The sequence below is a fragment of the Neopsephotus bourkii genome, unplaced genomic scaffold (genome assembly GCF_033783945.1).
Source record: "Neopsephotus bourkii isolate Nb327-2 ecotype Australia unplaced genomic scaffold, CSIRO-AGI_Nbou_v1 NB_450, whole genome shotgun sequence".
Lineage (NCBI taxonomy): Eukaryota > Metazoa > Chordata > Aves > Psittaciformes > Psittacidae > Neopsephotus > Neopsephotus bourkii.
Genome location: NW_026900952.1, coordinates 1,936,318 through 1,959,165, shown reverse-complemented (window position 1 = coordinate 1,959,165; position 22,848 = coordinate 1,936,318). Strand labels below are relative to the sequence as shown.

General features: G+C 37.2%; 1 protein-coding gene across 1 annotated transcript in view; it reads left to right on the top strand.

The window, feature by feature from the left end:
• CCDC93 (coiled-coil domain containing 93) overlaps positions 1-21,435 on the top strand; it is a 51,233-nt gene extending 29,798 nt beyond the window's left edge. The window contains exons 13-23 of the mRNA XM_061349596.1: positions 3,909-3,971; positions 4,140-4,213; positions 4,769-4,850; positions 6,155-6,226; positions 7,359-7,430; positions 7,710-7,818; positions 10,799-10,881; positions 12,862-12,899; positions 14,298-14,382; positions 18,722-18,835; positions 20,280-21,435. Coding sequence (XP_061205580.1) covers positions 3,909-3,971; positions 4,140-4,213; positions 4,769-4,850; positions 6,155-6,226; positions 7,359-7,430; positions 7,710-7,818; positions 10,799-10,881; positions 12,862-12,899; positions 14,298-14,382; positions 18,722-18,835; positions 20,280-20,333 — 846 coding nt within the window. The 3' untranslated portion in view covers positions 20,334-21,435. The remainder of the gene's footprint in view (positions 1-3,908; positions 3,972-4,139; positions 4,214-4,768; positions 4,851-6,154; positions 6,227-7,358; positions 7,431-7,709; positions 7,819-10,798; positions 10,882-12,861; positions 12,900-14,297; positions 14,383-18,721; positions 18,836-20,279) is intronic.
• The last annotated feature ends 1,413 nt before the right edge of the window (positions 21,436-22,848 follow it).

Below are 22,848 nucleotides of genomic sequence, written 5' to 3'. Positions count from 1 at the left end.
TCTTCATTTGACTTGTTAGATATAGTGTTGCATGGACTGTTCTCACAGCTTCAAGGAACAGTCTAGCAAGTTTCACTAAAATATGCCACAGATTATTTGTATCACTTCCTGCCAGCTTGTCTCACTGACTGAGGTGGGTTTTTTTGCTTGTTCGTTTGGGGGTGTTTTTGCACAGTCACTGCTTGGTTCACATCTTCACATTTTAGGGGGGTGGAAGGGATCTTGAATTTGAAGAGCAAGAGCCACCATTCCTGTATTTCAACCTACTTAGGCTATTGCCATTTAACGCCAGGAAAGTACAAGTGGGAAAGCTATGCCATTAATGAAATGCTGCTTTTAATTATGCATACTGCTGTAATCAGTTTGATGCTATCTTTAGCTTGCGGAATCTGATGAAAACGTACTGCATCAGAGTCAGTAATTGGGAGAGGTTGCCAAAAACCAAGTAGTACTTGAGGAAAAATGGTTGCTGATGACTTCTGTCAAATACATCACTGCTTCAGCAGCTTTCATCTGTTGGGTTTTTTTTTATTTGTTTTGCTCTGCTCTTGTCAGTAATGTCTTAACCCCTTACATCTTAACTGTGTTTTCCTATTAAATGTTGATGGTATGTGGGCTCTGAAAGGTAGGTGTCTGTGTGGCACATTTTATGAGACAGTGATAAGTTCAGTCTTTCAAACAACAGCGGTAAAGGAATGGTAGCTTTGAAAGCCTTGCCTGCTATGCTGTAACTATGGGAGCACTGGATTTTAAGCCTTCCTGCTCAGACACTAGTAGACCTGACTACTTTTTATTTTTAAAATGAGAATAAAGTATTCTATAACATTGCAATAATACTTTTTATTTAAAGGATATTTATCCCTTCAAAGCTCAAATCTCTTTTCAGTAAAGCATATGCTGTGAACCATTTTTTGAAGTCTGTGACTAACATTCAATACCTAGTTTAAGATATAGAAATAAAGATTATGCACAAGAAATTGGAAAGACAAATTCCCTGTCCTTTGTTTCTGTTTTTTTTTTTTCTAATTTTAGTAATAAGCTTCATGAAAAAACAGTGCACATTCTTCTCTAAATTATTTTGCGTAAAAAAAAAAAAAAGACTTTGGAAGGGTAGAGTATGACAGTGTATTAAGTGGTAAATATTAGAATGCATTTCTTTTGGGACACACTGAACTAGCTTCATTCTTAAACTGATGCATTTCTGTGTTGCCCTTTAGCATGCCCCATCTGTTCAAAAAAGGCATTTTTTTCTTCATCAATAACACTACAATTATTATTTCTATTGTATGTTGAATGTAAACCATGTCTGTCACAATTCCTCTCCATTCTAGAGTGGAATATGAGAAAGTATAATGGTATAGTATAATTATGATATTATGATCTGAAATTAAATACACCTTTTTTCAGACTTTAGTTTGTAGTCTTTTAACACTTTGGTAATATCAGTTTTCCCTGTCTGTTTATGTCAAGCATAACATTACCGTTTTTTTCAAAATGATGACTGTTAGTAAAAAATTATTGACAATATCTAGCATTAAATGCAAGCTGAAGTGTCAGGCTTTCAAAAATCATAACATGGGCTTACAGAGAGTTAAATTCTATGTGAATTCCCATGTTGGTTTGAGGTTTTTTTTCCTGAATTAGAAACACAAATTACAGTATGAGATCTTTCAATTTCAGAAGTGGGGAAAAAGAGGATGAAGTTCATTGTATCCTAACGCATTGCAGTACCTTTCTGTCACACTTCCAACTCTTAAAAGGCTATAAGGCAACTACATATGAAGGGAGATACAGATGTGCTGTATATTATAGAATGGAGACAGATGAAGGCTCCCTCACAGCATCTGCTCTGAGCTAGCAGATTGCAAATCCATTCCAGATAAGCCTCGTTTGTCATGAACGGCAATGGTTTAGCACAGCCCCATTATAAAAGGTGACGCATCTGCTCAGGTTTAAGGACGTTCTAGTACAGTTCTACAGATTTTGGTTGTGTCCACCAGCTTACATCCATCTGCATTTTGTCTGCAGGCAGTATGTAGACATAGCAGAAGGCATGCTGAGTTTGAATGTATGCATGTATTAGAACACCCTATCCCAGCCCTTGCATTGTGAGAACAGCTCATGGTCTTGGAGGCAATTAACTGAAGTTTAACATTGGGGTGTACAAGTTAGGTACAATTGTGTAGTAAGAGTTGCGTGAGGAAACTGGAACAGATAGCTCAGGTTTCAAACAATGAAAATGTGCACTAGCATAGTTCTCCAGCCACGCTGTTTCCTTGATCTTGCCTAGTTGAGCTCTAGGAGAGGCTGGTAAATGCGCTTAGCAGTTGTGGGTGGCTTTTGCAGCTCTTCTGAAATGTTCAAAAGCTTTTCTCTTTTTTTCTTTTTTCTTTTTTTTTTTCTTTTGGAAGCAGTTGGCTCTTATGTTCTAGGAAATTGTAGCATAGTGTGGCTACTATATTAGTAATACTGAATATGCCTGTAACTATGTATATGTTGAGTGAGTTACATTTTCATGCCTGATTCAAGTAATTTTCCTCTGCCAGTTTCCCAGACACATGAATGTATGTATTTGCTTGCATTCTCTGTACTGTTGAGAAGAAGACAACAATTTGGAGTAGGGAGGAAAAACAGTTATAAACTACACAAAATTGGTAGAGTCCTTAACTACAGATGTGCTTTTTGCAGACAAGCAAACTTCACAGTCCACAGGAGAAGTTAAATAACTTCTAAATCTGTTATCATACTATTTGTCAGTTTAGTAGTTGAGAGCCCTTTTAATTCTGTGTTGCTTATTTCCACTACATAACAGTTTCAGTGCTATGTGGTTTTAGAAGGGAAAAGAAATACTGACAGCTACAAGACAAGTATAATCCCTTTATCACTTTAGTAAAAAAAGTCCTGGCTGGGGATTTGGTTCTGGGTTTGTTTTTATTTTATTTTATTTTATTTTTTTTAACTACTTGCCAAAGACAGCTTTTGAACTTAGTGATAATCAAGACACCTCTCTTGAAAAATGATTGTGAAGTCCTGGCTTCAGTACTGCAGTAAGTTTCAACAAGAGTTATTATAAAAAAAATGTTCCTTAAACTTTGTGAGATATGAACTGCAGGCCTAAATTTACATTTTGAATTGTTGGTGAAAAATATGAAAAAGCTCTCTTTTTATAAATTCAGATGTGGAAAGTAACGAGCATTGAGTCAAATCTCCGTGTTGTGAACAGCAAACTAAACCAGCATGAAAAGAAGTGGAACAGAAAGCTAAATGTGCATTTCTTTGTTTGTAGCACTTCTCCTCCACTTTTAACCCATGCCCCATTTTTATTGTTACTATTTGCAATGTTATCTTAAATAAGGATGTTTAAATCATAAGGATCTTCTAAAACTGGTCTCTGTAAGTTATTTTACAAGTGAAATATACAGTGACATTTTACTAACTGCCATCTTACTAGACTTTCCATAGTTACACAAAAGAAAAACATCAATGAGCTTTCCTAATTTATATGGACATGCCTGTGGTATGGTGCACGGCACTTTTATGCAAGTCTCAGATCACCCTAACTTACCTGGAGAAGTACAGAATGGGGCTATCTTCTTAGCCTGGTATGAAACCAGACCAGTGCAACCAGGCTAAATAACATTGAGATTTAGCAGAGATTTCATCCAGTAAGTTGCCATTCCATTGGCATCCAGACATCTAGAAGGTCAGGTTGAAAATGATTGCTGTTATTAATTAAATATTCAATCAGAGTTCTTGCAATCAAATGCTCTCAGGGTAGATGACAAGAAAAGACAGTATGTTTGATGGTTAGCCTGTTAATTTAATAGGCAACCATTATTAACAGGTCAAATACTGCTGTTCTCCATTACAGGTGTAATTAACATGTTTTTTTTTCTCTTTCATAATAGTTGCAAGCTAAATGTACTGATCTGCAGGCAAAATGCACTGAAGCAAAAAAGACATTAACAGAGGTAATCTTTCTTTGTTTTTCTGTGTACTGATTCTAACTGAATCATTTTTGAGAAGCTTTGTGTGTAGAGGGATGTATTAAATGGAGAAGACATTTGACAAAGCTAAGTACCATGAATCATTTCATGTCTAGAAGTGTATTTCAGTTTATTGTTAATTGCAATCCTTAGGTTAAGAGTTACAGTGAAAAGCTGGACAAAGAATTGGCAGCCTTAGAAACAATAGAATCCCAAGCAGATTCTAGGTAAGTTACTTCCTTTGTGACCTTGGAAATTCTGAAAATTGATGGTTTGAAAATTAATCATTCAATGTTTGTTGCTTTGTCAACCTAAATAAATAACTACAATTTAGAAATTAAATTGTTTCCATCTTGTTTTCCAAAGAGAGTAAAATATTACCACAGTATTCAATTGGAATGAGAAGTGTCTATCTGTAGTTGAAAATAATTGTAGGTGTTTAAAGCAGAAGAACCCGAGACACAGTTGATAAATCGGGAAGGCCTCATCTACTTAATTTTCTTCATATTTAAAGGCTTCATCTCGCATACGCTAAACAGGAGTCTCTCTCAAAACTTCCACAGTAATGAGGCCAGAACACAGCAAAACCATCAAAATGCTCAGTGTAATACTACGTTTTTATTTTGACCTTGATTTATCAGTGGTGATATTTGGGTTTTTAATTTACAAGGTTTTATTGGAAATTTATTTAGAACTAAGCTTGTTCTGATGTATTTTAGTTTGCCATCTATTTAAATCAGAAACTGAAAATCTAATGTGGTTTACTGGATCTTCAAATTTAGCATATTACAGAGTCTGCGAGCACTGGTGGCCATGAATGAAAGCCTAAAAAGCCAGGAGCAAGAGTTCAAAGCACATTGTAGGGTAAGTTTTAGTTTCTTAAGTAAGGATTCATTTAAAACTTTGGAAATAAGTATTATACTTCTTCCTGATTTGTTGTCTTCTTGTGTCCCTGTCTGTCATCTGTCCCTGTCCCCTTCCCCCGCTTACTGGTAGTTCTAGGTTTTCATTGAATTCTGCCATCAGCTTGATTTGCAGCAGAACTATGAACAGTTGCCCAGTTCTGCAGTATATTGTATCTGCAACAAGGCTGATGTCCAAGGAGGATGGAACCAGATTAACCAGGACTTGTCCCCTACCCTGAGGCAGGGAGGTATATGGAAGGGTGCTAAGGAATCTGAATTAGTGTGGCCTTCAATGTTCTGCTCTGCCTGGATTTTTGAATACAGGGCAGTTCATAGACATAGACATCAGCCATATACTGATCACAGCTGTGGCTTTTCTTGCTCCTGTTACCCTCCTGCTGAGAGCAGCTTGGGGTGGGTTGACGTGGAGCATTAAAATGCTGTTCAAGGCTGGGCTGTGCTAAATACCCACCTGTGCTATTCACACCTGAAACAGGTTGTCTTTTCTTGGATAATACAGCCAACAGTGACCTGAAGAGAGGCAGACTGCCAAAGAAGAGGGCTTGGTGAAGGCCCCGAGCTTTGGAGCAACCCACCAAGAGACCAGACTGAGATGAAGCTATTGCAGTTTTCAGAGCATATTTCAGTTTTACCGCTTAATTGCTATGTTTGCTGCTCTGTTTACTGCTGTGTTTATGGACTGCCTGGAAATGTGATCAGAGATAATTGTTTTCATTTTCTTCTATTTGAACAATAGTGGGTGGGATTCAATAAAATGCAAAGTAGTAAAAAGAAATAGTGCCCAGAGGCATAGACTGATCATAGGAACCTTATTTTCCCATACATACTGCTTTGGAAAGTACTAAAAAATTGTAATGGAAACTGCAAGTTTGTAATGGAAACCTGCAAGTAACTTTAGGTTCATTCATTTTTTACAAATACTGTATGTTGCAGTCCCATGTCATGCTGATGCTGCTGTAATATTTCTTTGCTTCCTCAGTTCCTTTTTCCATGTTGTTTTACTTGCAAATATACTAGATCCAGCTAAGAAATAAATCTGTTCCTGTGTTTGATAAAAGCAGTTTTATATAATGAGTAATAATAGATGCCTTACCCTTAAGCAGGGAATGCTGTTTAATCTTAAATTCAAATATAAAGTATGTGTCAGCTCATAAGAGGTATATGTTGTTAAGGTTCCTGTTTTCCCCTTTTAAGAGGATAGGTCTCAGTTAACAGCAACTTTTTTTTTTTCTTGTTTTAAAGGAAGAAATGGAGAGACTTCAACAAAGTATTGAGAATTTGAAAGCTGAGGCAGTGGAAAATGGGGAGGAACAGGTAATAACAAATGTGTAAGTTTTTCTTTTCAATTTGTGCTTTAAAATGTTGATTCAGGCCCTGCTTCCTTTCAGGGCATTCTTGTAAGCATTTAAGTATCTGTTGCATTCTTTGAAAAATTCTGTTCCCACCCCCCACTGGTAAAGCCACAGTTCAGGCTAATAATCATAGAAATACAGTAGACTGAAAATAGCTGTAGTATTCTTTGTTCTTGTAGAATCCCTGGGCTAATGTAGAGATGCTTTTGGGTCTTTAACTTCTTTATAGTACCAGAGAAGAAAATCTCTGGATGTTGTGTTAAGAGCAGTGCATATCTCAGACAAAAACGGGTCTTCCTCAGAAAGCATGTTTGGTTTGGTTAATTTTTTTTTTTTTTAACGTATTTTTTTTTTAATGTGAATTTGTTTGAAGGATGAAAGCACAGGTTTTCAGTGGCTCAGTACATTGCATGCCATGAGTAACTGTCAGAAGTTAGGCCTTAACACAAGTGCATCCAGCCTGATGCCAACAAATAATGCACAGAAAAGGAAAAGCTAGAATGACTTGTATTTTCAGTGTGTAAACATTTGATATATTAATTCCTCTGAGATGAGGTAGGTTACAGGTAGAAAACAGATTTTCATGCTGTTGTTCTGAACACAGAATAAAAAATTAAAATGTAAACCTAAGTCTTAAAGATAATCTTGCTTAAAAATTTAAGTCCACAATCCAGGAAATCTACAATACATGTCAGAGGGTTTATATTATGTCCTGGACCATGTTTGTCCTTAACTCCCCTACTGAATCAGAGTATAAACATTCAGACAAGGAGTATGGGCAATCTGCTAATATATATCTTAATTTAAAGCATGACTGTTGTCAAACAGTGGAAAAATTATTGACAAACCTTAACTAAAATATCAAAGGCTTAAAAGCCAGCAAAATGCACTTGTTTACAGTAAAAGATGTCAGGTTATTAAAGCAGATTACAAATCATTGTTTAAAAAAAATATAAGAGCAAATAGTGGCATTATTGTGGGAGCCATTAAATGGGAAGTGGACAAATACAGCAAATAAACCCGGCCTGTGTGTTTTTGCACTGCAGCTCTCATACTACTGCAATTCACAATTGTTTTGGGTTCTTAAATTCTAGGAGCCGAATAAGATTATAGAACAGCAGTACAAAACTGAGAAAGATAAGCTTCAGAAGATCCGTCTGTTACTGGTGAGTAGCTCTTCATAAATTTACTTGTACAAGATTATTGACATTTGCTTACCTTGTAACTTCTAATACTACTTTTTGTTGGGGTTTTTCTTTTTTTTTTTTATATATATTTTTTATTATTTTTTTCTTTCACAAATCAGTTATGAAAGAAATTGAGCCTCAGCCAATGCTTTTTTTAATTAACTATTTAGTAACAAAATATTGCTGGGGGGGCTTCATCCATTTTGAGAAGAGAACAAGAACAGGCTTTGTTTTCTCCCCTCCTAACCTTCTATTCAGGCAAGAAGAAACAGAGAAATAGCCATTTTGCAGCGCAAGATTGATGAAGTACCCAGCCGAGCTGAGCTAACACAGTACCAGAAGAGATTTATTGAACTTTACAGTCAGGGTATGTATATCTAGCAGGAACATCCTGCTGAAAGCTAAAGCCCTGAAAGGAGGGCAATTGCATTTTTAACCATATAGCATATAACAACAGCACTTGCTAACTTTGTGATCTCTTAAGGACCTTTTGGTATTCATGTTATACACCCTATTTTCAAGGTTTTAAAAACTGGCTACAAGAATTTTATTGAGCGTGAAACCTGATGCACAGCATCTCTGGAGTAAATTTTGTCTGCAACAGGTTCAGTCATTTTGGATAATGTGTTTTTAGAAAGTCCTTAATTCACCGTTTACAAATGAGGTTGCAATAAATTTGAGGTGTGTTTAATTAATTGCTCTTAACATTAGATTGCTTATATTGTTTTCACTGACATGAGATATCTGGTTCTGAAGCAAACTATGTCAAAATAAATATCCTGCAATATCTTGGTAGAATTAGACTACAAATTGTCTAACTTTTTTATGATGTTATAAACCAGGTAGATGTGCTCATTTGAATTTTTTTCATAGGTGTGTGTATGCTGTGCACTTGCTGTGCATAGATGGTATGGAACATACAAACTGAATAAAATTTTGAAGTTATTCCATTATGTTGGTAATAGACCGGTATATTTAGTGGTCTGTATTTAATATAGCTTTCATATTTTACCGTAAGCTAAAATAAGTTTCTATTTTTGCACTTATTAAATATGTGTGTGAACCACTTTAGTGAGCACAAATCCAGTACTTCCTTCCCCTCACTTTGCTTCTTATGTATGTGCAGTTTATTTATTCAAGTCCACCTATAAAGACAACTTTGTCTTGCATTATATTTTCTACATATTGTTTTCTCTGTCATGTCAAGGTGACTTCAGACAAATGACCTATGCTCAGAGCATCATCCTGCTTGGAAGATGGGGGCTTCATTTGTATATGAAGTAAAGAAAGATTAAGATTGAAGAGACTTAGGAAGCTTTGTAGATCTAAGATGCTTTGAATTTTATGGGACTTTATTTTCTATAGTACAAAATATGTGTAGTTACTCATCATAACACACTTCTCAGTTGTAGCCAGGAACTTGCATTGTACAAGCTAAGCTTTTGGAAAAGTGGTCTGAAAACCTCTATCAAGTCTGCCTATGAACTGTATTTTTTAGAGGCTTTTCATTCATACAGATTCAGGTGATATTTGGAGTTGCCAAAACCTGGTATTTTTGAACTTTGATCTAAGGGGTGTTGGAACAAGACAATATTCAGCAGTTCCTTCCAGTCTCAGTGATTCTGTGATTCTGTACAAGAATTTCCTGCTTTGTTTTTGACCTAACTGAACCTCTTTCCTTGAGAACATTAAGCTGTGGTTTCAAGAGAATCAGCCAAATGGCTCCTTTTTCCTCTTCTTGCTTTGTCTGTCTTACCTTATGTGGGCTCTGGTGTGTGCCTGCAAGGCTCTATGAAATGGTACAACTTTCTAACCCAGTGGAAGTCTTGAAAAGTTTTCTTCTGAGTTGGTATGTGGAATCCACTCATAAAAGGTGTGCGACTGCCAGAGCTGCTGCCAGAAAGTGAAGAGCTGCAAGAAGGAAATGGTTAGGGAAATGCATCTTCCAGTCCTGCAAAAACCAAACTAACAGAGCACACCAGAAGTAAGCCTGTTGGAGATCCTTGTATTCATGCAGTTCTTAAAAAAGTAGCTTTATTTCAGCATTTGGAAAATCTTTGTGGAACATGCTGAACAGCCCTTACTAATTTGTCAGCCTGTTCCAGGCTTTCCTGAATTCTTCAGTGCTTTCAGGCTCCCAGTACTCAGTATGTTTCTCAAGGCTACAGCATGTGTAGAACATGTGTCACAATCATACTGTAGCAGTGAGAAAGCTCTTTGGTCCCCAGTATCTCATTACTGCAGAAGCAGCAGTCACTAAAACATTCAGCTTTGAGCTGTGGGTTGCTGTTGGGCTTCAGCTGGAGAACAGAATTGTTAAAATCAAAAGTTGGTATTTCTTACAAAATTTGTATATTCAGTGATGATGTGATGTGGGAGGGGAGGTCATGCTGTCTCTAAGTGCTTCATTCAGAAGCTTAGTTTAGCATATCAGTTCAGTAAAGGTTTTATCTAAAGATGGGAACTTGTTAGCCTTCAGAGTTGATGTAATAAGCATGGTTTCACTCAGGTTTAGCTTTTTTAACCCATACCTTTTTTCCAGGTTTAGGATTCTACACAGTGCTTAATATATTAGCTGTAACAATTTTTACCAACTCTCCTTCTCTGTTGAACTTTTCCCTTGGGAATCACAAATATTTTAGGTCTCCTTAGGCACTGAAGAACCAAAAAATAGATGAACACTTTGCATATCTGAGTATCAGTCATCATCTTGTAGTCCCAAAGGGAATGCATGTCTGAGCTTTACCTTCCCCACTGAGCTGTGACCAACACCTGCTATAATCACCTAAACCAGAAAGTATTTGAAAAGAAAGCATTATTTAATTCTAAACTGTGAGAAGAAAAGGCTTTAAAGCAGTCAGAGTTTTCTTGGGCATCTTGGGCATGATTAACTTGAAATATATAATACAATGCACTTTTTTTACACACAGTGCTGTCAGATTATCTGTTTCCTATCTGTCCCTGCTGAGCCTGTGCCTCTCCACCACAATGGACAAGCTATGCGTGGGCAACTGTTGGCAGCACAGCAGGCTGTATGCTATAAGGGTAAAGCTTATGAAAGAAGGGTGAACAGACAGTGTCAAGAAAGCACAGCTGGTAGTGCCAACATACATTCTGTCAGCAGTTGAGGCTTAATTTAAACACTGAGCTGTGGTGTTCTCATAAAATCTGATAGCTGCAAACCCTGCTGGAGATTTAAAGGCAGGGGGAATATCCTTCCAGGATGTATTAAAGTGTGCCATTATTGATAGTGGAAAGTATGTTATGTAAAGCTGACAAAGTATTTTTACAGATTTCATTTCACCTCATGCTCTTTTATTGTTGTACCTTTTTTTTTTTGTTTGCAGTCTCAGCAACACACAAAGAAACGAAGCAGTTCTTTACTCTTTATAATACACTGGATGATAAAAAAGTATATTTGGAAAAGGAGGTAAGAAAACGTTAATCACTGTTTCCTAAACAGAATAAAGAGCAGATATATTTCATTGTTGTGTAAGTTGGGAGTATTCTTGCAAATACAGTTCAGTGTCTTGGGAGTAGGGGGTGTTTGCATTTTCCGCAGTTCCACTTACATGAATATAGTTTCAAAAGACAGATAAATTAAAGAGTATTTTAGCTTGATGTCAATCGCGAGAGAGATTTCTGAATGTCTTCTGATGTAGCCTTCTTAAATGTAGAATATAGTGGAAGTTTCCTTGTTTTGTTTTCAGTATTAGAACAAGGTTTCAGCAAGTAAATATTGTCTAGTAATTGTGAAAAAGATGCCTTTGGCATGAGCGCCTCATAAAGATTTCTGGAATATGCTTGTGCTTTTTCTTGTTTTGTTGTTGGTTTGGGGTGTTTTTTTTCCCCTTTCTCCTCACAAACCAACCCAATCCTACCCTTTCATAAAATACTCTGAGTATAATTGCTTTAAAATAACAATAGTAGCAACTGGTACACAGTGAAATTTTGGCTACAAAGGTTAGTTCTGACATGAAAGGTCTCTTGAGTATGCTTCATATTTTAATCATATTTTGTGATTAATTTTTTTCAAATGCGTTTAAACTTTTTTTTCAGAATGCCTTTGACTTGGAGTTTATACACTGATTTTACTGTCTGTAATATAACACATCAGCAGTCTTACTATGCAATAGCTGTGCAGTATTACTTTTCATGACTTAAATTTTTTTGCTGTATAAACTATAATTATATTCTTAAACACACTTATTAGAAGTATCTTGAGGCAAGGATGTGGACTTGGCAGATATTGATGAGTCATGCAATAATTTCTTTCCTCTAACACGAATTTTTTAAGTCTTTTGGCTGCTTTGGAGTCTGTTCAGAATTTCTGTTTGAATTTTTCAAAGTAAGGTGAGGAAGAACTGCAGTTTCTGCCATGCACATGATTACTGCTGTCTCGTTCAGATGGAAGAGAGATTTTGATTCGGGAGAGATCAATTTAGCTTTCCATAGCAGTGGAGCAAGTTATTCTAATTGCAGAGCTCTGGTTTGTTTAGTACAGAACACTTTAAAATATTCATCAAAGAGAGAAACTGCTTGGAAAGTTTAACCACAGGGGACTTGCAAGAAATATTCAAAGCCAAGAGACAGAATCACATTAATTGCTACTTGGTGAATTTTAGTACCCTCAGCAATATAGATAAAGCAAGAAAAAAATCAAAGGTGGTTCCATAGAATATATTGTACTTATAGTTTAATTAGGTGGGTGAGTTTATACTGAGAGCAACAAAATATACCTTATGCCTGTTAGAAATTTGTTTGTCTTGATTCAGTGTAGTGTTAGTATAAGATAAGCTATGCATGCAAAATGCCATTCTGTACTTGTTAGAACTTAGTCTTTTAACAGCCTGTAAAATGCGTATAAGAAAAGTAAGTAATGATACATGGCTGTTTGTGGAAACCTGTAAAACTCATCTGCACAGTGAAAGCAGTGCAGAATTCACCTCCTGTTCCTGCAGAACTTGGTGAGTCTTTAGAGTAGTGTGTGGAGACACTGTTCCAGTGTCAGAAGCAGAAATAAGTTTGTGGGGGTTTTTTTCTGTTGAGGTTTTTCTGTTTGTTGGTTTCTTTCCCTCATGTTTTAGGCTGATGACCTAAGTTGCAGATTCTTGATGCAGCTGTGCGGCTAATAGCTTCAAAGCTAGCATCTTCAGTACTGTTAAATACAGTTTGAGTTACTTTTGGGCAGTGGGGAGTTACTCCTTGTGGTGGTTTGGTGGGGTGATATGGGGAGTCTTGGTTGGCATGGTCTTGTGGTTTCTGTGCTGAAAGTAACCTTAAGGTGATTTTCATACAGCTGTCTTCTTGTCAGGGGAATATATACATAGTCAAATTTTTGGACTAAATTTCATTCTATTGTCCATGAAAAGTCATGCCAGAAAGGATAAATTCTTCTTCTAATTCACAGGTTAACTTACTGAATTCTATTCATGACAACTTTCATCAGTAAGTAATGGTTCTTTTTCTCTGAATAGTTGCGATGAGTCACATGGCTGGTTTGGAAAAGTGGGAGTGGGCATGAGTTGTAGAGACTAAACTTGTTAGAAGTTTTAATGAACTAGTTTATAAAATAGTTATATAGCTTAATACTGTTTAAGCCAATATTTGGGGAATCATGGACTTGGAATTACCTAACTTTTATAGCCGACATATGTTTTTAATATCTGTCTCTTCAGTTGCAGTTGTGGAAAGAAGCCGTACTCGTAATTTTCCTGGCGTTAATTTAAATACTTTTCTCTATTTGTGAAGTTGTGGTTATTACATTAGGTACAAAACATTAGACTCAGATATATTTTTAGACATGTTTCTTGTGAACTAATTCTGCGTTTAAAGGTTTGAATGTAGTGTGAAGTCTTTAGGTAAAATTGTGGTTTCCTTGGAAGTTTGAGATCGAATATCAGTCTGCAATGCATCCAGTGTTTATTTTTCTCTGGGGGATTTTGATTTAAAAAAAAATCCAGTATGGATTTTTGGGGAGAGTCATGGGGGAGGGGATGCCCACTTAATAGTTTTAAACAAATCTTCCTGTTACATCATTTTGTAACTCTGTTGTGAAATTCTGAGCTTCTTTTTTGTTGGTGCTTGGTTTTTGTTTTGTTTTCCCCAGAGTAATTATCTCTTTACTTGCTTTTATCCAGCTGCTTCCTTCTGTGTTTAGTCAGAATTTTTTATTTTTAACTTTTTTCTTGATTGTGATGTGCAAAACTTCTAATTACAAGAAAACCCAGGAATTAAGTATTTCAAATCTTTTCCTTTGCAACAAGGATTTTAGATCTGTGTTGCTCAGTTATGAGATCCTTTTGATTCTGTCCAGGCAGAAGAAACAGTGTAATTGACACCTGGGGTTTAGATTTTTTGTTGGGTGGGTAGGTATGTGGGCACTGTATTTTCTTTCATTATTTTTAGCCTGTTTGAGAGATGTTACAGGTCTAAAATTACTTCTGGGCTTTCCCTATTAGGGCATGCAAGTATTTTTTTTTAGAATATTTCCCTGTCTTCTAGTCCTCTACACCCCTTAATACTCATAACAGCTGGTTTTAAAAGCTTGTGCTTTTGGTTAGCTAATAGCAATTTATTTCTGTACAACACATGAGGGAAAGGAACAGATCTGAACTGACAGGAAGAACACTTGTGATGGGCTCTGAAGTCTCCCTTTCCATCTCTTTGATAGTTTATACCAGCAGAAGAGCTGCAGTGCTATCCAAAGTCAGTGATTAAAAAGATGAAATTTTTACATAGAACACTAAGCAATGTGAATTCTTGGACATGGGTAAATGTGTACAACTATAGGTGAGACACATCCCACATCCCTGTCAGTTGTTATCTTTTTTTTTTTCTCTCCAGAGCAATGTCATCTTCTGGTTCTCGGGAGCAGTTTTTACGGCAGATGGAGCAGATTGTCGAAGGCATCAAACAGAATCGAATGAAGGTCAGAAACTCTTCACACTTTCTATGCAAAAACCTGGGAATTATTTCAGAAAAGCCTCTTGGATACCTGTGCATGGAGAAGTCCATTATGTGAACTGCAAATTGAGCAAGCAAATAACAAGTAGTATTTCTTTTCACATTCTTAAGAAATTTCTCACCACTAAAATGTTACTGACTAGAACAGAGCAGAGGTATCATAACGTTTCTCTCCTGACAGGAAGCTTCATTATTGTCAGTGTAGTGATATAGATGCTTGAAATGTCACTGAAGTCAATGAGAATTCTTCCATTTGGATTTCATGGGGACAGTCAGACCTGTGTCTCAGGTATATGGTTCCACAGGCAGGTGGAGCTGATTGAAGCTGCTTGCTGCTGCTGAAGAGGGTCAGCAGCACCTCACAAGAGTCCCAGCCATCAGCTTGCTTTGTGCCAGTTGCAGCACTCATCTGACACCTTGATGAATCCACTCAGGTGTTGTTTTTTTTGTTGTTGTTGGTTTTAGTTTTTTATTGTTTTTAACCTGATTTAGAAAAGGCTTAGCATGTGTGTGGTGTCCATATAGCAAGTGAAAGGTGTTTGTGTGGGAGCAGAGCCCCAGTGCTCACTCAGAGATGGCAAAACTGCCTTTAGTAACATTTGGGACCTATTTTGTAAAAGCACAGCCTCAGTGGACTTGTGTTGTTGCCTGGGGCAATGCAAGCATGAGGTCCAGCTCCAAGTAAAACTGTCCACAGGCTTATTTGCATACAATGAATTGGCTCAGTACTTCTTGGTAATGATAGCTACTAACTTGTAGGGTATGGTTCTGGGCAACCTGATCTAGTTGAAGATGTCCCTCCTTGTTGCAAGGGGGTTGGGCTAGATGATCTTTGAAGGTCCCTTCCAACCCGAACTGTTCTGATTCTGTGATTGTGTTGTTTTACTCTTTTATTTTCATATGCAAATATATTGATATTTTCCTAAGTCACATAAAAGGGGTCTGAGATTCTTTTCTCTGTAGAGCCACAAGATTCTTGGTAGCGGATTATAGCTGTTCTTTATTTGAGTTCAAATGAAAGTATGATAGACTGTGAACCAATATAGAGTATGTACTGAAAGTGCAGTCTGTCCAGGTATTGGGCTGTTTTATCTTAACAGCTAAACAAATATTTCATGTACCAAGTATGATAAGCATTTGTATATAGAAAAAAATAGAATGTGGTGGAGCTCAAGCTGTAATAAAGCTTTTGCACTAATAAACTCTCCTCTAAAAATACATGATGTTCACTATAGACCACTGTGTTTGAAGAAGTGCCTAGTTCATTGCCATTTGTTGCAGTGAATTATTTTTATTTGCTTGACCTCTTATTTTCAGAGAGGACAAAATGACAGCAAAAAGGATAGTGATACTGGTGGTTGTATGTTTGGATCATCTTTCTATCCTCAGTGCTGTTATAATAATGACTGGGTTGGCATCAAAGTGAGGTTATGAAAATAGAACGGTGCAGTTCTGACTAGTGAAGATGAGCTTCACTGTGAGATGCTTATACATCTTTGTTTTGGAAGAATGATGTTATTTTAATGGCTGCAGCAAGCAACTGCTCCAAATTGAAACTCTTCAGGAGTTCAGTATTTTGTCTTCTGTCTTGTCTTCGTTACATGCAGAGAAACGCGTAACGGCCGAGCAAGTGTATAAGGAGTGACAGCAGACTGGGAGGTCTGCTGTGATTGACTGGATGTTCTTGCAAGTGAACTCTTCAATCTTTTCAAGTCCATGCAATCATGCTGGACATTCTCAAATATATTAATGTATCAAATAAGAAATCTGCTTGCGCAGATAAGGGAGAGGGAAATGAATGGGAGCTATGATGTCAGATGGCTCATTATTTGGGGGGGAAATACAATTTCAGCATCTCCGATGGTTACTGAAAGCCATGGCAGCTCACTTCACTCATGCCTCATTCCTGCACTGGCAGTTTAGCGACTGGCATATTGTGAGAGGTTAAAAGTGACATTTCATTCCTAGGTGCAGGTATTTGAGTCAGCAGGAGGTGGCAGTGACAACTAATGGAGAAAAACATTTGCTGAATGAAAAAGCTAAGCTTATTTTGATTGAGGGGAAAGAAAAATTGTGAGTGATGGAGTAGGTAATCATTCACTACCTTCTGATGTTGATTTTTCAGTGAAGATACTGACAACAAATGGATGCTCAAAAAATTTTAACAATTCCCATGATTCCTTGGGGAACAGCTCTACAGCAGAAGGGACTGTTTTCTTATTCTTTGCCTAGGCTGTTGGAGGACTTTTTCAATATACAGGCTAGTTGTGCACTGCAAGGGTTATTCATCCCCATCATGGTTTAGTCTTACCTATTCGACTTTTATCTGCTGTGTATTCAAAGTGCTCACTGTACATCCACTTTGTTTTCTGTACAGCCCTGAAAACCTTACACCTTCTACCTGAAATTTCTGTTTGCAAAGCCCATGATACGTAATTGCATCATAAAAGAGGCTGTTGTGGTTTAAGCCCAGCCGTAAATCAGAACCATGTGGTCTCTCTCTCACTCTCTCCCCCCCCCAACTCCCAAAGGGATGGGGAGGAGAATCGAAAGAATGTAACTCCCACGGGTTGAGATAAGAACAGTCCAGTAACTAAGGTATAACACAAATCACTGCTGCTACCACCAATAACAAGGGAAGAGAATACAGCTGCTCACCACCTGCAGACTGATACCCAGCCTGATGGAGCAGTGAACTAACCCTTCTGGGTAACTGCCCCCAGTTTACACCCTGGGCATGATGTGCTATGGTATGGAATACCTCTTTGGTCAGTTTGGGTCAGGTATCCTGTCTCTGCTTCCTCCCAGCTTCCCCTCCTCCCTGGCAAAGCATGAGACTGAGAAAGGCCTTGGTCAGACTAAACATTACTGAGCAACAACTAAAAATATTGGTATTATCAGTGCTGTTCCCAGGCTGAAACTCAAAAACGCAGTCCTGCACCAGCTACTGAGAAGGAGAAAAATGACTGCTACTGCTGAACCCAGGACAGAGGGCTGAGGAGAAATTGACAAGTAATTTGTGAACAAGCATTTCAGTGTGGTAACGGATACTCATGAGACTTGCTAAGGACAGAGTAGGACAGTTTCCTGTATGAGTAGTATGTTGGGAGGTGTGACAGTCATGCATAAAAGAAGCAGTTTATCAAAGGATAGTAATAGGGCCTTATCTAGGTCCTAGGTGTTCCAGCACTGTTGGTTTTAGCCTCATCCTCAAGGATGGGATGCATATGATAGTACCTTTTTCTGCATTAACACATGTGATGCTGCTTCTTCCTCAAGCATAACTTTAAAAGCATACTGGCCCTGATAGGTTATGTTAGTAGAGAGTACATATCTTTTGGACAGCAGCTGGCTTTGTAAAGGAGATGTACCTTGTCAGCAGTGTTCATATGCGGAGAAGGTTTGGGATCTGCTAATTTCTTTTAGCCATATCAATAAAATCAATGTTCATGTGTAAATCTAGAAATGCAGCAAGTTCTGGTGGTGTGTAATTACATGCTTGTTTGGGCTTTAGGGGATTCTTGCAGGTTTTAGAATTGCATTTTTCCCTATCAAAATTTAGGAGGTGAAAGCTTGTCAGAGTATGCAAAAATAATTTTTGGAGAGAGGAATACAGCAGGGCTCTTTTTTATGTGGTTGTGCTTTAGCACTGGATGGAGGGAAAAGCTTGCCTGTGATGCTGTGATGGAAGAACTTCATTAGAACTATCCCCGAGGGAAGGCAGTCTATTCTAGAATAAGAATCAATCCTCTTCACATTTAAGGACTGAAATTATGTTTGTCACAACTTTGGCACACATCAAAAAGTTTTCTTACGAGTGGGTCTTGAGCAAGAACAGCACTGCATAGGAAGGCAAAGATGTCTCCTGCCCTCCCTGTTTGATACAACTAACAACCACAGAACAAGATCTGTGTTGCATCAGGAATCTTTTTTTTTTATTATTTTTAATTGTGTTGGTTCTGGTTGTTTGGGAGTTTTTGATAATAATTTCACTGTGTCATCCTTGCAGTAGGCTTGTTCAGTGAGCAGGATTCCTAGCTTGCAGAGAGGTGAGCTGTAGTTTAACTCTGAATACTACCACTAGTACCACTGGTACTGAGACTTCAGTGCTAGCTTTTTAATTTAAAAGCTGGCCTAAATGTTCGTTGCATTTAAAGCACAAGACAGGGTTATCACTTACGAAGCATCTGTCTCCCACTGTCTAACATAGATAATAGTTCCTTATATAGTGTATGTATATATGTGTGTGTATATTCCTTATACAATGTATATAATGATCTCTTACCTGTCCTGTGTATCAACAGATGGAAAAGAAGAAACAAGAAAACAAAATGCGAAGAGACCAGTTGAATGATGAATATTTAGAGCTTCTAGAGAAACAGAGGCTTTACTTTAAAACAGTGAAAGAATTTAAAGAGGTAAGAACATTTTTGCTAAACTGTCAAGGTTCAGTGACCCATTTTTGGCTTGACTTGTGCATTAATATATGCACAAGATTCCCTGATACGATGCTTACTGCACCATGTTCATGATGCCTCTTGGTGGTAATCTCCACATCCTTCTTGGACTCAGATTTGGTTCTGGAAATTCTATTTTTCATTGATAGATTAGCCTACTCCTCCATGTTACAGAGGGAAGAACATTTGTTATAAAGCAAGCTGTATATTTAGGTTTCCAAATGGAATCTCTTGAAGATCTACAGGCAGTTAGGTGATCCACGGGCAGTTAGGTATTGGAGCAAAGAGGGTTGTGGAAATGCGTGTGAATAACAGAGGGAATCCAGAGTCTCAGTAGTTATAAATGCCTTTAGGAACTGGCCTTGTTTTCTAAGCACTGTGAAAGCCATGTTTAACACTTTGTTAATTTAGCCTTTTCCAAGCTTTTAATCATAATGTGTTTCTCTTAATTATTGCCTCCATGATAATGAATGACAAAGTAGTGCTGCCAAGCAAAATAGTCATTTGGCTTCAGCTTTTTGAGGAAAAACATCTTTCTGTAATTTGTCCTACTTTGTGCTAAGACAGTTCCTTCCCGGTTTGGATGATATACTTTAGGGCATAGGTACTGTTCAGCTAATATTCAGCTCTTCTGACATACAGAATTTTACATTGTAGTTGCAGAACTTCGGTGGATTTTTTGGGGGTTGTTTGTTTGTTTGTTGGGGTTTTTTTTGTAATTGATTTTTCTTCTGTTGCCTTGTGAAGTAACTTCTACTCAACCATGCTATCCTTAAAATAAATGAAGTCACGGTTGTGGTATTAAGATCAGGTGGCATGTACTTTGTAAATATATTTCTTGACCCAGAATTGTGCCCTTAACACTGACATTTTTTCAAACTGTCTTGTGACGTTCCAGGTCAGCTACAAGTAATTTTGGTTTCAGATGTATTTAATTTATCAGTAAAAAGATTTGCTTTAGTTGCTTGTAACAACTTTACCGTGAGTGAGAGTGGTTGAGGCCCTGGCACAGGTTGCCCAGAGAACCTGTGGCTGCCCCATCCCTGGCAGTGCTCAAGGCCAGTGAAACCTGGTCTACTGGAAGGTGTCTGTGCCCATGGCAGGGGGTTGGAACTAGATGATCTTTAAGGTCCCTGCCAACCCAAACCATTCTGTGGTTCTGTGAACTTCAGATGAATTGACAAGCAGTATTCCTTTTGGCTTCAATGTCTAATAAATGTTTAATGAATGAAAGTTTAATGAATATTACCATTTGAATGCCATTATGGATGAATCAGAATTATTTTCAGCTCATCACTCACTCCAGACTACTTGGAGATCACTCAAAAGGGTTTAGTTTTGCTGATGTGAAGTTATAACTAGTAAAGAGCGACTGCCTCCTTATCTGTTTGATTTCTGTTAACAGGAATGCCGTAAGAATGAAATACTGCTGTCCAAGCTGAAAGCCAGTTCTTCCTGAAGAACTTCAGCTGGTGAAGTTTCTAGATGATTGTTCAGTCCATTGAACCTCTTTTGTGAGGTGACAGTTATAACTGCAATGTAGATATATATAGATATATATATAAAATATATATATACATACAGATATAAAAGTGTGTTTTTTTCTAGTATGTATTCAGTTTTACATTCCTTCATCACTGGCTGTATTCTTTGTTATTGCCTCCACTGCACAGTAAAGAGTCAACACAGTACAGAAAAATAGAAATATTGTCTAATTTTATTTATTTGGGTTTGGGTTTGGGATTTTTTTTTTCCCCCAGTAAGAACAACAGGGATGTGTTTTACTTGGGTTTTAACACTGAATTAGGTAAAGATTCTGGAATAAATAGAAATATACTGTGTAATATATCCAGTACCAACAAGCTGAGCCCTGCAGAGTGCAGTGATTTAATTTTGGCTAAAAAAATGCCACAAAATGGGATTCTTGAAACTTTCTTCACCAGCTAATGACTTCACGTTGTTTTAGTTTACACTCTAGCCATAGATAAGATTCCAAGGGATAAAAAATAATTCCTAAAAAGTGGAAACTTGCCTTGCATAATTCCTGGTGTAAAATTATATATCTATATTTTTATAAAGTTTAGCTGTTGTATAAATTCTTTGAAATTTCATTTTTATATAGAGTGTACTTGTTAAATTAATAGCTCCAGGAAAAAACACCTTAATCACTAGGATTATCATTTTATGCCTGGCTGGGATAAAATCAGAGCCTGTGTTACCTGTAATATAGGAAGAAAAAGATTCAGACCTTCTGCTCCCATGAACTGACATTCACATTTGAAGACAACAACCTATTTACCCTGCTGAAGATTTGCTCTTGAAAGTTTAGAAACTTTGTGGACCACTTTCCGAAACATTTTTATATCTGTATATACAGGATTTTATAATTCAAACAGTTGCTTTTTGTACTTAACATCAGGATTTTGGACTGACTTCTTAATGTAAATCACATCTTCAGGAGAAAGAAGCCCCATGTTCTTTTTCACCAGTAACACTGAAAACAGTGCTGTTTGGTTGCTTTCTATGGCAGCAAATATAAAATAAAGAATGTTTGGAATCCAGTGACCTTCTGCTATCGTATTTTTAAGGTGGAAGTTGCTTTGGAAGCCTTAACATGCTTTCTAATTAGAAGCACATTGAAAGATTAATTGTGTCAACATTCACTCATAAGGATGTTTTCATGTGTCCATGGAATTGGTAACTTTTTTTTCTCCTTGGTAACCTTGATGTTCTGGTATTTGGCACAAACTACCAAAGGAGGTCCTTGCAATGTTTTATTTGTCTTCTGTAATTATCTGCTAAAGATACAGTATTCTCAGTGGAGACTGGACAAGCTCATCACACTGCAACACCTGGTTCCACTCCTGAATACAACAGAAAGTTTGGTATTAGCACATGAATGTGTGCAAACTCTGCAGCATTGAAAAAGGAGAAGCATGGACATTTGTTAAGCCTTGCATAAGGAGGTTGTTCTGTGCAGGTAGGATGCAGTTGGCTACTGGAACTGTGGTCAGCTAGGTTCAGCCCTCTCATAAACGAGACCATGGTTTTGTGGCATTCTGAAACACTTTTCCTGGTCCTTCAGTACAAAGAAAGAAAACCTTTCTATTGATCCAGCTTGTACCTTGCTCCCCCACACGAGTTAGTGACTGGGTATCTTTATTCAAAAAGTCAGTGTTCCTAGAGTTACTGAAATAGTGAAGGCAAAATTAAATGCTAAGCACCTTCAAAGAAGGAAAAAAATTACAGTTCCTCCAAAGAAGGACATTTGCATTGAGTGCTACTTGCAGATTTTCTGTAGTCAGCTTTGATATTAGGAGATATTATTTATGTCTACAGACTTTGCGCTCTATACAGATTTTAATTCTCATTCTAATTTGTAAATTGAATAGTTTAACTTTGGCACCAATATAACTTGTTTGTGAATTCAAGCTTGATATATTTGTATGCCAGGCACTTAAATAACTTGAAGGTGCATATCAGTTTGGGATTTATTATTTCAATCAAAGTTGCTGTAGTATCAAGCAAAATCTCCTAGGTAGAGTAATTAAAGAATCCGTGTAGAATAAATGGTGTGATTATTTGTTCAGTGTAATAGTAAACTTTATCCTTACCTACTATAAACATAGTACCCTGGCAACTTCAACATGAAATACCCAAACGGGTGGATGAGGGTTAGCCCAGGTCTGCTCCACAAGCTGAGGAACACTCATTTCCCTGTATGTATGTCTCAGATTTAGGAGTGACCTAATAGGATCTTTCCCATATATCTTCTGAAGTGTGTGATTTTCTTAGTGCAGATTTTAATAATACCTTTTTTCCTGAGAGAATATTTTGATTTATACTTGCTTTAAATAGATGGACTAACCTTGGTGTTAGAAGGTATGTTAGGAAAGTGATCATTTTGGAAGAAAAAGAGAATCTGGCTGCCTGCTGCTTGAGTGAAACAGAATAGATGGAGAAAAATCTTGGTT